This window comes from Hermetia illucens, chromosome 1 (genome assembly GCF_905115235.1).
Source record: "Hermetia illucens chromosome 1, iHerIll2.2.curated.20191125, whole genome shotgun sequence".
In the NCBI taxonomy this organism is placed as follows: Eukaryota; Metazoa; Arthropoda; class Insecta; order Diptera; family Stratiomyidae; genus Hermetia; species Hermetia illucens.
In genome coordinates, this window is record NC_051849.1 from 212,507,588 (window position 1) to 212,522,147 (window position 14,560).

At 46.1% G+C, this 14,560-nt stretch overlaps 1 protein-coding gene across 2 annotated transcripts in view; it reads right to left on the reverse strand.

The window, feature by feature from the left end:
- The window catches only part of LOC119646642 (transcriptional regulator ERG homolog), an 80,891-nt gene that overhangs the window by 17,934 nt on the left and 48,397 nt on the right, over window positions 1-14,560 (reverse strand). For both annotated transcript variants that reach the window (XM_038047155.1, XM_038047156.1), the window contains exon 2: window positions 1,226-1,463. In XM_038047155.1, the coding sequence (XP_037903083.1) occupies window positions 1,226-1,463 (238 nt within the window). The remainder of the gene's footprint in view (window positions 1-1,225; window positions 1,464-14,560) is intronic.

Genomic DNA, 14,560 nt, shown 5'->3' on the forward strand with positions numbered 1-14,560 from the left:
GAGAATTCACTTGCCAAGATTTGTCAGAGCATCGAAGTTGATAGTAAGCGACCATAAGGCCGGCCGAAGCAACGGTGGCTTGATACGCTGGATGGGGATTTAAAAGCCTCGAGATTGCATCCAGATTAGGCATTTGATAGAACCAAATGGCGAAACCGATCACGACGAACCGACCCCGCTTGTGAGCGGGACAAAGGCTGAAGAAAAAGAAGAAGAGCCAGTCACCAGGTTCGAGGGCAACCAGGGCTGTATAAAACTTGCTCCAGGTATCGAATAAGCCAGGAGAAACACATTGTCACACATCAAGGGTTTGTACTATTTTAAAAAAAAATAGATGCTCGATATCCTGATGAAGTCATTGGTCGGAGACGAATTCGAAAAATTGGCAAAGCTGCTGGAATTAGTTAAGTTCGCCATATTTAAACAATGGGGAAAGTGATCTTGGTCTCTCTTGCCGCTGGACATCCTATGGAGGATGGTCACGTTGGAATTCATCAACGATTCATCGAGGAAGGGCCGTATACAGAAAATCAAGGCCCGAGGTGAAAATTATGCATAAAAAACTGGGTCCGAACTAGTAATTTTTAGCGCTTTGTATTGTCCCCACTTTTCCACTGAAATTTTTATTCCGGACCCCGAAGAAAACTCCGTGCTCGAGGGAAGCTATCCGTCTTGCCACGACCCTCTTACCAGGCCTACATCGTGGACATTCCTTAACAGTTTGGAGTAAGCGGTTCCATCTAAATCCTTTTTAAGGTTTTACTTACATTGGGATCATATTCTCAGATTTCGTTCCGTACTAATTACACCCTTTATAAGGAATGCACATCCATATTTGCCTTCTACCGTGTTCCTTCTGTGACCAAGTTTTCCACGGCTTCATGATGGTTTATTGTAGATACAATTTGGTTTCGTATCTATTTCAGTAGTTTATCCTTCCTTCAATCGGACGAAAATGTTTCGTTCGAATACGTTTAATGTATTTCGAATTTCTGAATTGTATGAATTATGTTAGGGTAAAGGCTGGAAGCAAGCTCCAGTTCCAATGTTTCTTACGCTCCGGACACATGTTGCTAGCAACATAGGTAGCATTTCTGGAAACATCAATTCACAATCACTTGCCACGAAGCTTTCCGTTCACGCACACTCGGCATTTCATTCATAAATTCCCGCTTCCGACACACGTCGCACACACCTCCCCCATTGATAATCACACTCCACTCACCTTAACGCTCTGCTCAGTTTATCGTAATTCATGTTGGGCTTGGCTTTGCGCTCGCCCCAACGTTTCGCCACTTCGTCCGGGTCGATGAGCTTGAACTCGCCATTCGTTCCCTCCCATGTGATGCAGGCGGCGTTCGACGAATCCGAAAGCAGCTCCAGCAGGAATTGCCACAATTGGATCTGGCCCGAGCCCTGCGAGACCAATCGATGCGAGGCAGCGTTCAGCAGCTGATACGGATCTGAAAGATACAAAGAAAAGATAAAAGCTTGCGGTTGGAGTAGATAAAATTCAGGGAAACGGTATTTGGGGTGGACCATTGGCTTTGCGGTTTCAGGGCGACCAACGATTTCAATTCAAAAATGGAGGAAATTCTGACCTATAATGGCGCAATGGCACTTTATTTGGTTTTAATTCCAGGCGGACATGAATAATTTGGCAATCGAGTTTGTGGCTTTCGCCTGGGCAATTGATTTTTTGTGTTGTTTTCTGGGTTTTCGGTTTTCGGTTTCTGATTCGGCAATTAATTGAGAAGCTTTTCTTGGGATTTAGATTTTTATTTTTATGGTTTGCCGAGATTTGAAGGCAGCGGCGTGACCTGTTCCGCGGCCAGTTGGCGTTGGAGCCTGGTGGTATGTATCATTTACGGAGATGTGGCAATAAATTTGATGAGATGGAATTAACTCAATAATTGGGGGGAGGATGTCTGAAGGACGAATGGTTTTTTAGGTTGTGGCGTGGACGGGAGGAATTCAGACAACTGGAATTTCCAAGTGGCAGGCATTGTGTAAATGAAGTGATAAGCGCAGCCGTTATTTAGGATTAATTTATTGCCACAGTTTGTTTTGAAGCCAGCTGGAAATTCGGCTTCATTTTACCAGGAATGTTGCTGTTGTAAGTACTGAGAAATGTCGCATAAAAAATGTTGACGAAATTTAAATTGTGGCACAACTAAAATGCGGATTGAAAATTCTCTGAATTTTATTGACTTAATTTTTTATAAACTGTTTTATTGTTATGGCTTTGCATAACTTGTAAAAAAAACTGATACCTAGGAATATTTATTGAAAAAAAAACATGAATACGTATCGGCCATTTTGGGCTTTTTAAGAGCATTATCATTTTTTCATTAGTAATAAAGAATGCACCTTCTCAAAATATATGTATAATATGAGGCTACTTTAGTTTAAAAAAAAATTAATTCGTTTTTTTATTAAAGGGTTACATCTACAATTTTTTTTTCACTTTTTTTTATTGGCTGGTATAGCAGAGTCTATAGAGCCAAATACTTTATCTTTTACGTCCTGCCGTCAAGTCATGGCACTCTGCTCTCCACTCCTGTGGCAAGGTCTAAACATTCGAAATAAATTTCGAATGCCGCGAATCCTGCCGCGCCACATCACTCCGCCCCAGATGAAGCGACTGAATCCGGAACTGTGTTCCCCATCAGTTCTTGAAGCGAACGCGCCGTTATTTTAGGGTGCACAAGGGCTTCAGCCTGGACAGGGAGACCGCCTTTTTGTGTCACCGATCTCGAGCTGGAAGAAATGTTCCCCCCGCTCGAGAACGCAGTACGGGCCTTCATAAGGAGGCTGTAGCGGGTTCTGGACGGCATCCGTCCTGACCAGGACGTGCGTACACGTGTCCAGTTCCTTGGGCGCACAGACAGGTGCGGACAAGTGTTGGGTGGAAGGAGTGGCCTTGATGCGTCCGAGATTGTCTCTCAGCAGACGCACCAACCCCGACTCTGTGAGACCCGATCTCTTGTCGAAGACCGGATCACTTGGGAGTCTCGGGTTCGCCCTGTATACCAGCTCCGCGGGGCTGGCAGCAAATTCCTCTCGGCGGGTTGTTCGGTGGCCAAGCAGTACGAGAGGCAAGACTTGAATTCAGGACGGATCGTCGCGGGCCATAATGGCGGATTTCAGCGACCGGTGCCAACGTTCTAGCATCCCATTGGATTGCAGGTGGTATGCAGTAGTCCGCTGGCGTTTAAACCCCAGGAGTTTGCCTAACTCCGAGAAAAGGGTGGACTCAAATTGCATTCCCTGGCCAGAGAGTGCATCGCATGTCAAAAGTGTAAAGTCACCAGGCATGTAAGGAAACAAGTGGGCTCATTCCTCCGCACTACCAAGCGGTTCCACACAATACACCTCGACATAGTAGGGTCTTTGCGAGACTCGCACGGTTACAAGTATTGCCTCACAATCATCGACAGGTTTACACGGTGGCCTCAGGCAATACCTCTGAAAGACCTTACGGCGCAATCTTGTGCCGAAGTCCTCTGTCGAGAGTGGATACCTCGCTTTGGCGTCCCTGCAGTGGCCATCACTGACCAACAATTGGGTGGGAGTAAGATCGACGACAAATTGATGAAGTCCCTTTGGCTGCGTCTGCTCCGGAAGGCAGCTGCGGCCGACAAAGTGCACGAGGTGCACGTACGCTCGACCATAGCAGCCGTTCAACAGCCATCGGACGAGGTGGGCGACTTAAGGTGCGAGAAAGCCGCCTTAACAGCCAGTGTGGCCGAGATGCGGGCGACGCAGGACGCTCAGCGTTCGGGCGCCAGATCAAGAGCTGACTCGCGGTCTACCACTCGAAAAGAGCGATCAGGTAGCAGGTCGTCGGGACAGTCCACGGACCGAGGGATTTGCTGGTACCACCGTAGATTCGGCGATAAAGCCACTAAATGTACAATCCCTTGTAAATTCACGCGTGCCGCAAAAACTAGGTCCGCGAGGGGTCCTGGCGACGGCCACCCAGAACGCAGCGCCACGTCACCTAACAATTTACGACCCTATCAGCAGGCGCAACTACCTCGTGGATACTGGTGTGGAAGTTTCGGTTCTTCCCGTACCCCAACACCATAAACTATTTCCACAATCCCTGAAACTAGCAGCGGCAAATTCCTCGCGTATCAACACCTACGGGTATAGGCAAGTGGGTAAGTCTTGGCTTGCGTAGGACGTTTTCGTGGCGTTTCATCCTGGCGGATGTCAGCTTTCCCATACTAGACGCAGACTTCTTGTGTCACTATGGATTGCTGGTAGACTTGCAAAACAAGTCTCTTATAGATTCCACGACCAACTTTAATTCGTCGGGACAAATGGTATCTCACCCAGGCAATAATCTTTCTGTTCTTTTAGAAGACATTACCGACTCTCATGTTCGGGCACTTCTCCAAAAGTTCAGCCAGATTACTACCGAGTGTAGTCTCTCGAAACCAGTGAAGCACAATGTGCAGCACCACATTAACACCACTGATTCCCCGATCTTCTCGAAGGTGCATCGTCTACCATCCCGGAAACTGGCTATTGCGCGGAAAGAGTTTGAACAACTCGTTCAACAGGGTATCTACAGGCCTTCAAACAGCTGTTAGTCTTCCCCACTGCAAATGGTCCCTAATCTAAACGGCAAATGGCGTCCATGTGGGGATTACGGAAGGCTAAATGCACAGACTGTTCCTGACCGATATCCAATTCCACTCATCCACGACTTTGCGCATCACCTCCCGAATTGCCGCATCTTTTCGACCTTGGACTTAACCAAGGCTTATCAAATCCCTGTAGCTCCAGAAGACATTCCAAAGACGGCAAAATGCACCCCCTTTGGATTGTTCGAGTTCACCCGGATGATTTTCGGATTGTGCAATGCGGCGCAAACCTTTCAAAGGTTCATTCACTCGGTCCTGCGAAACCCCGACTTCTGTTTCGTATATTTAGATGATGTTTTCCTCGCTTCTTCCTCAGTTCCTCAGTAAGTTTCTTCAAACACAGGTGAGATTCCTCGGCCACTCCATTTCCCCTGAAGGAATATAGTTCAACTCAGACAAGGTGCAAGCGATTACAAGCTTCCCGCGTCCGAAAACTGTAAAGGATTTGCGGAGGTTCTTGGGCATGCTAAACTTCTATCGTCTTTTCCTGCCCAAGGCCGCCCAACACCAGTCCGTTTTGAACGCGTATTTGTCTGGCCCCAAAACTAAGGACATACGAGAGATCGTGTGGTCTGAGGAGGCTGTCCGCGCGTTCAATAAATCCCGACAGCAACTGGCTGAAGCTACACTCTTGGCATTTCCTCTGCAAAATGCACCTTTAGCCATTTTTGTTGATACCGCTGACACCGCAGTAGGTGCCGCTCTTCACCAAAAGGTGAATCACGTCGGGGTCACCAATTTAAGAGCTAAACACTTTATCTTTTACGTCCTGCCGTCAAGTCATGGCACTCTGCTCTCCACTCCTGTGGCGAGGTCTAAACTGAGTGGAGAGCGCCGTCATCTGTCCGCTCGCATTCGCAACATTCGAAATAAATTTCGAAATAAATGCCGCGAATCCTGCCGCGCCACATACTTCTGGTATTCGAAATATTGTTATACTAAAAAAACTTTCGTTGTGGTTGAAGTGAAGGATTAAAGATGTGACAAGATGGCGGGGCATTAGTTTAGTTTACTGGGTGGAGTCGCAGCTCCGAGCACACAGGCCATTGTTAGGCCGTTTGTACTATCCCGATAAATCACCAATTCAATGGCTTCCCGCCTACGGCATTCGCAGGCTTTAGCGAATCTGAGAACATTCTCCAGAGAGAGAGAGTGTGCAGATACTTCATTGAAGAAAACCTTACCAAGGTGTCTTCGTCTAAGATCTGAGGAGGCAAGCTCCATACAAAGTGCAGGGCCGTCTCCTCCTCCTCCTCACATTGGCTGCACATAACCGAAACCACCACCTCAATCTTTTCCATATGGTAATTTAAGGTGCAGTGTCCCGTTAAATGTCCTACTAGCGGTATCATGTCCTATTTCTTAAGGGATAACAAAAATGCGGCTCTAGTAACCCAAGGCTCTTTCACAAGGATTTTCTCACTCGGCTGAGTGAATCCTTCTAATTTCACCCTTCAGAGTAGACGCCAGTGGATGGCCTGATGCCAAAAGCTAGTTCTGGCCTCACCATTGTGGATCCAGAACCTCGGCGAGCCAGTCTGTCAGCCTTCTCATTACCGGCGATGTTAGAGTGCCCCGGCACCCACATCAAAAATGTTTCTCTCAGTCGGCCAAGTTTCAGCAGCACCTGATGACAACTCCACACCAACTAGCTTGATATGTCGTTGCTGTTTAGTGCTGATAATGCCGGCCGATTGTCGGAACAGATTCGAATGGTGCAACCCCTTCATTTTTGTCGCAGACATGCTTCTGCTGACAATGAAATTGGATATATCTTCCCCTGGATTATGATCGTCATTTTTGCGAGGGTTCGTACCAGTTCCATAATCAGATTCCCCAATAACACCCCTCCATGACTGACCCATCGGTGAAGACTATTAAGTCTGAAAAGACTCATGGCCATTTATCGACCATTTTTCTCTTTTGGTGATTATGACAGTGTATGTCTTTTCAAAGACGAACCTAGAAACCATATGATCGGCCGACATCAGAGCTACCGGATGTTTGTCAAGGAATTTCCAAACAGACGCATGACCATATGATTGGCCGCTTCTCCACGCTTCAATTGTATCGAGTCTATAGGCGTCGTTGGCTGCTTTCCGTTTCACCTCCAAGTGAATGGGGGGTAGATTTAAGATAGCTTTAAGTGCCGCAGTCAGCGTAGTACTCATTGCTCCAGTAATACTTAGGCAACCGAGCCTCTGAATCTGCGTTAGCAGCTTCCTGCTTCTTCTTTTTCTTCAGCCTTTGTCCCGTTCACAAGTGGAGTTGGCTCGTCGTGATCGGTTTCGCCATTTGGCTCTATCAAATGCCTGATGTGGATGCAATCGCGAGGCTTTCAAATCCCCATTCAGTGTGTCAAGCCACCATTGTTTCGGCCTACCTTTATCATCGGCTTCGATGTTCAGACCAATTTTGGCAAGTGAATTCTCGTTAGCATGAATTGCGTGAAGACGCTTCTCTCGCAATTTTTCCACGATCGGTGCAACTCCATAACGATCGCTGTTAGCAAAGTTCAGTCTCGGGCGATACATGCACACACTAAAATGGGTTTTATTATAGATGTATGCATCCAATGTAACGGTTTTGGTGAAAGTCACAAGGTCTTACCTATCGCAGTCCTACAGCACCAGAGCAATCTGCAGAATTTCTGATATTGTCCCTGGATGTGGTGCTGAATACTTGACTGTTTGTGTCAGGTGGATTTCCGCCCCTGCTAAAGTGGGTAGCGTATAGCAGCCCCCCCTTACGTTCTTAGTGAACATAACTAGTCCAGTCTTCCTAGTGTTCACTGAGAGTCCATTGCGGAGGTACCAACGTGGATTTCATGCAGAGTTGCATTCAAACGGTCACATACTGTGTCCTCAAACTTGCCAGTAATTATTACGGGTAGACCGTCCGCAAATGCTTGCGCGAAGAAGAAGAAGGGTATCCCTGACCAGGAGCCATAACAGAGGAGAGAGAACCCATCCCTGTGGACAGCCCATAAGACATTCTGCCTCAATAGACTTCTGGCCACCAACCAACCACCGATATCTATCTGGTAGGCGTGTTGTATATGGTGAAGCGGCCATTTAGGAATGTATGCAACCCTTATTATTATTATTCTGTTAAGGGAAAGTCGCACCGCGTCCTTGAAGAACTATTGTGCCCCTTTTACTGGTTATAGTGTACCTGTTAATCATAGTATCTCAAGCACGCCTATAACCGTTAGGAATTTTAGTATGTTCCTTACTTTCAGATCTTTCAGCTTTGCGTTTGGTATTAACTTTTCTCCCAGATCCCTCGACCTACTTTCCACAAGTGCCGGACACTGTCCCAGGACGTGTATAGAGGTTTCGTCGTTATCCTCACAAAACCTGTAGGCAGTGTCCGTAGATATCTCGAGCTTCCCTAGGTGATTGTTCAGCCGACAATGACCAGTGAGAATTCCCACTATGATTCGGAGGTTCTTTTTGGTGAGGTTTAAGCAATCCTTTGTGCGTGTGGGTTCGTATCCCCCAATAAGCACCTTATGTAACCCTTACGAACCGATTTACAAGTCTTTCCATTCCTTTTGTAGATAGGACGTTAGACTGATCGGTCGGAAGCTTTTTGCGACCGTGTAGGTTTGGGAATAAAAAACATCTTCACATCACGCCTGTTAATTGGAATATAAGCGTGTGCTAGGCATGCACGATAGAAATTCCGAATATGTAGACCCAGGGCATCTATTCCCTCTATTGCTAGCGCAGGAATGATGCCATTCGGACCTGCAGATTTGTATCTATGGAACAAGTTAAGTGTCCATTTCACTCGCTCCAGTGATACTACTTTGCATGCCAAATCCCAGTCTCTCGGTTGAGAGCTGTATGTACCTCTCGGCCTCGATATGAGATTTTGGCGGGGCACTCGAACAGGACAAGGGTTCAAATCAACTGAATTCAAAATCGTTTATTGATTCGAAGAGCGGAAACAAACCATGGTTGCAAATGCACATCCATGGATATATCGAAAAGCGCACGAAAGATGTCAAGTGTAACAAGTCCTTGTTTCTGGAAGAGATTCAAATCCATTTCTACATTCACCATCTGTATATCTGTTTGAAAAGCTACATAGAATTCACCTGGCACAGCATCCCTACGTCGCGCCTGATAACAACCAAGGCTGGGAGTGAATCAAACTAAGTTGCACAGTCGCCATTGGCAATTTTCCTATAGGAATTTAATTTTTGCCTCGAGTTTATTCAGGATAACTATTACGCCGATATAATTTTGCTGGCCACTTTTGAGAGTCGAAAATTCCAATTTGAAATTAAACTAAACCACGGAAGGGAATTTTTTTGACATTAGACACGAAAATCTCGTTACTATCGTTGTTTATTGTCCAAATCTACCATCCCTTAATGGCGACCATTTAACGAATATGGTCAAAGGGTAGTATAGGTGCCAGGGCGAAACGTAGATTGGTACTCACGATGGAGCATAAAACCTAGGACACGCCTGTTGAACAGCTCTACTACCAAACCCTATCTCCTCCTACCTCCTGGTGACCGCTGGGAGCTCTTTTTTTAACGAAAAGCTACAGACGCAGCGCCTAAAAACGGGACAAATTGTACCAACTGTTCCTCCAGGCTGGGGGTTGGGAAGGGCTGATACCTTCTTCGAGGCAGTAGAATGAACCCTCGCCTGTCCCATATATGATATAAAAATCATTTTTAGAGATTTTAACAGCCAAGTAGGGATATGTTGACTCCACCAGTTTACATAAAAATACAAATTATAATGGACTGCGGGTTATTCAATTAGCAGTATCACACGAACTGGTTGTTGAAAGTATCTGGTTTGCGCGGAAAGCGGTCCACAAACAGACGTGGGTCTCTCCAGACGCGCCCATTTTCAACCAAATTGACGACGTGCTCGAATAACAACATCAACTCTGATAATCAGGTGAAAGTTAACACCGAACCCATCCACCGCACAGCCCTCCGCAACACCCTGGAGATGAAGCATCAATAAATGATCTTCACAATCACCTGAGGAATGTTATCATTGATCCGGCCACAAACATACTTGGCTCTAGTCGCAAAAAAAGTCGGAAGGGCAAGTTCGACAATGAATGTAAGCCTGCAACGGAACGAAAAAATGCCGCATACCGAGTAATGTTGCATTCTCAAAGGACACGAGAGGGACAAAGACGGTTACGGTTTCTTTTTGTCTGATTCCCAAAACACGATAAGGGTGTGAATTATATGCAACGTAAATCCACCCACAGTTCAGACCAAAACTCGGCCGGAGTTACACAACTTTTTTAAAGAATTGGAGAGTTCTAAGTCCGCATCCACTTGATGCCGGACCGGATCAAATGGAGAGCAACTTGCTCTCACTGTTGATGGTCCACGGACTACTCTTTTTGGGTTTTATACCCTAGCTTCCAAAATTAAAACAGGGACGAAGACGGCAACGGTTTTTTACGAATGTTTTTTTGCGAATTATAAAAGGGAGCGTATAGCATCTACGAGCCGCTTCGGTCACGCGGCTCCCAGGGTAGAGGTGAGACAGCGTCTGAAGAGTTACCTCTGCCTTGGTAGGAATTAAAGCAACGAAGTTGGTAAAGACCAGAAAGTTTGAAGCCGTAGATCTATGTTCCACGAAACCATGCTGCTCTTTGACAATGAGGTGACGAAGTGCGCGGTCAACCAATTGTTGACGTATCTTTCCAGTATTTCGGAGCAAGAAGAGAGAAGAGAGAGAGAAGCGTAGTTCACAGCACGAGAAGAGTCTCCTCTCTTGAGGATAGGGAGAATAAGGACCTCTTTCCAGAAATGAGGAAAGTCGCATTCTTCTAGATTTTTGTTGTAGATTATACACAGAGGGGGGGGGTGGAAATGTGCTTTCTATAGTTAAGAAGGAAGAGGTTAGGAAGCCCCTCAGGGCCAGGTCCGACATTGGGGTCAAGATTACCAATAAGGAACTCAATCAAGGAAGGCATAAGGAAAGGAATGGCCAGAGATTTGGAGCAGTTAGAAGAGGCGTAGAGAGCGGAGTGGTCGAGCGAGGAAGCACGGAAGAGAAGTAGATGCAGAGAAAGTAGGAGGGTTGTTGTGGGGAGTTGGTATTGGAGTCAGCAAAACTGACAGACGAAGGAAGAGATCGAATGGGATTATGAGAATTGTGATAGTGAGTTCCCACGGGCAAGGGTGCTTCGACGCTCAGTAGAGCGCATAACATTAAAGTGAGCAAGGTGGGCGTCATTGTTAGAAGGCCGAAACCTCTTGTTTCAGTTGAATGTTATTAAGAATTTACGTTGTGAACCAAGTTGACCCAGACAACAGGCAGACAAATGTGTGTGCGTGTTTTGCAGAAAAATGTCTGTTTGAAAAAAACATTCGTTTCAGACGAATCTCTATTACGGACAAGCATCTATCAGACAATGTCTGTGTTATCCTCAGATATTAGGCAAGTCGTATCTGAGTCATATAGATCTAAACATTTTGCTTAATGTAAAGATGTTACCTGATGTTGTGTCTTAGGGAGATCGTTCACTCCTCCCCTATGTTTCATTCAATATCTGAAATAAGATCAGCTTCGAAAATTACTACCCACATGATCATATTCTGTGAAAAAAAAATGTTACACCCTCCTTTCGCATTGCGATTTTTGGGAGCCCCCTCAAACTTCAACAGGAAATTACGTAATTTACTATATGTGGGGGATTCATCAAAACCTTAAAAAATAAAAGTATCCCAGCAAAGAGGCCACCTCCCCAATGAAATCATTATTTCAAATAAACTCAAAATTTTGCCTGTATAGAGGTTTTTAGTTTCAGTCGTTTCCAATAAATTAGTCATCAAAGGCAGACAAACAGAAAGTCATTTTTTTTAAAAGGGCTTTATTTTATATCAGTACAAAACCTTAAAAATAGTTCCAATTTCAATTTCCATAACTGTCGAACGCATGCGCCCATAAATTCAATCAACAACTAAACCATTTGTTACTTATTCCGCCCATTGTATCTAATTCACTAAATTGTTAATTAAACTATTTGCAAACCAGTTAGCACTAACGGTAACTAAGGTGATTCCATATGATTCCATGATTATGATCACGGTGATTACGATTTCATGATTGCATGATTACATGATTGCAATCATAATTATGACCCGTGGTCCCGGCTCTTCGCTTTCCAGAGCTCAAATGCGATGCCGCCAGATTTCATTCGTTTTATAACCTCCCCGAACTCAGATGCGCTGACAGTTACGTCACCGTGTTTTACGTGGGTACCTGTCTCGTGCATTTAAACCCCATGGTCTTCTTAAGACACGGATGGATTTTGTGACCACAATCAGAGCCCCGTCGCAGCAAGCTACGACGGTACCAGTCTATACCAAGTGCATTCATATTGGTGGATGCGAGACCTGCCTAAATCTCTCCCGAACTAGGAGTACGGCACCCGTGTTGAAACGCAACACCACGCTGGGACCCGAAGGTCTCTGTTCACTTGAACGCAACCAAAACCCCCATGAAGCTCCCACTAGGGGGCACATACAACAGGAGGTCACCTGAATTATGTGAATCCAGGCGCTATCCCGGTTCCCATGGTACCAGTATACCCCTGGTAAAGTAACTATTGCCACTTCAGATGAGTCCCCGTGCAGACTCGGGTCTGATCGCCCAAATTAGATCTTTGCAGCATTGGCCTACTGCATCACGACCGGCAAGCCAAAGTCATACAGCGTCTCCCGTTGCCACCACTATGGAGGTTCTCCTTGGCCACTTGGTTTTGGTTCAGCTGACAGGGTTGCCGCACCGTCTTCCTCACCGCCACCTCTGAAGACCAGTTGCGTTGAAAGGTGGAACTGTTCCAAATGTCGGCAATGATTGTGGAAATGGAGGATGAACAAATTCTTCAGTTGAAATCTCCTCGAAATATTCTCGCCATCTATCCGTCGCGCTTGATGGTTGGTAAGCAAAATACCGTTCTTGTCATTAACGCAACAGAAGTGTTCGATATCCTTTGTGCGATCTTTGTGAGATCTCTCTCACCTTCCCAAATGTACAGTTTATTGTAAAGATCTTTGTAATGGATCGCTCGGGTGACAGCGACCGCTTTCTTTGATTTCGGTTGGTATTCTTATAAATTTGTCAAGTGACGAGCGTTTTATCGTCGAGAAACTTGTGGTGGAGGCGCTTCTTTTCACTGACCTTCATTTCAATATCATCATTCCAAAGCCAAGTATCCCGGTTGATGTATCGCTTACCTGGCTTAGTGACGCCGAGGGTTGCAGAGGCCGCTTTGTAGATCGTGTCTTCAACTTGATTCCACGATTCTTCCACATTCGTAATGATTGGTAATCGCGAAAGTGAGATCATTTCTTCTTTCTTCTCAGAAAATCGCCAGTGCGTTCCTCACGCTGGCTTCATTCGCAGGAGTGTCCGGATAGCTGAGTGGTTAGAGCACAAGACTGTCGTACGGAAGGTCGCGATTCAAATATCACTGGTGACAGTGGAATTTGTATCGTGATTTGACGTCGGATACCTCGGGTCAACGCTATCAGCCAATTGAGAACTGCGTTATGAAATTGCTTCACGCATCAATGCAACTTGGATTAAGTGGCGTTCTATCACTGGTGTTCTTTGTGATCAACGTATCAACGAACGTCTTAAATCTAAAATTTACCGCAATGTCGCCGTCGAGTTGCTCTCTATGGTTCTGAGTGTTGGCCGACCATAAAAGACAATGAACGGCGTCTTGCGGTAATGGAGACCGATCGTGGAAAAGTTGCGAGAGAGGCGTCTTCGATGGTATGGTCACGCAATTCGTGCCAACGAGAATTCACTTGCCAAGATTGGTCTGAACATCGAAGTCGATAGTAAACGACCAAAAGGCAGACCTAAACAACGGTGGCTTGATACGCTAGATGGGGATTTGAAAGCCTCGAGATTGCACCCAGATCAGGCATTCGATAGAGCCAAATGGCGAAGCCGATCACGATGAGCCGATCCCGCTTGTGAACGGGACAAAGCCTGAAGAAAACGAAGAAGAAGACCAGCCGACTCAGCTATGAATGAGTACCTGAGTCAAATTAGGGTAATAATCTCGGGCGAGCGCAATGCTGACCACATTGCCTCCTACAGGATACTATAATCCTATAGTGTACCGCTACGGTCTTGAATGAAGTGCTCTAATACACTTTAAGGCCCTGAACACTTTAAGGCCCACCATCCTCATCGCGCACTCCAAACGCCCTTCCTCCATGGCACCTGTTACGGTCTGCCTTTTCACCCATGACAATTAAGGTCGCCGGTAGTGATGATACAGTAGTGACCCACAGGCACGTTGCAGGTCTTGGCTTTCAGAAGCTGCCAGAAGGCATCTTTTTCGGGTCGACCTGTCTGTGGTGCGTATGTGAAGAAGTGAATGGTACGATCAGCTGATATAATGGCGAGCTTCATCAGCCGGTCATCGAATCGTTCGTTTCTTTAGTGGAATCAGGGAAACCCTCTGAGATGACAATACCAATACCATATTGAGTGTGCGACCTACTAAAATAGAGAATAGTTTATAGCCATTTTTACCGGGTTCGCGTTCTAAGTCGCAGCTTTTGGCACCAAACCAACGGGTTTCTTGCAGATCGCTGATATCAACGCGCCCTTTTCGAAGGGCTCTTGCGAGTTCCTCGGTCTTTCCAGTCAGGATATCAATATTTAGCGTGCAGACATGCTTTTGTTTTGCTCGGACTAACTTACTTAAGCCGTGACGCCGTCCATGCGTCAAGAACCCTTGCCCGTTTCTCGACAGGACCGGGGCCTGTCCTGCCGCGTTAACTGAAGTGGATGTTCTAGCATTTCTCCGAGGCTTGTTACTCGATCCGATCATGTTGTCTCTAACGGCATTGGATGCATTTTCTTGGCTGGCCGGTCACG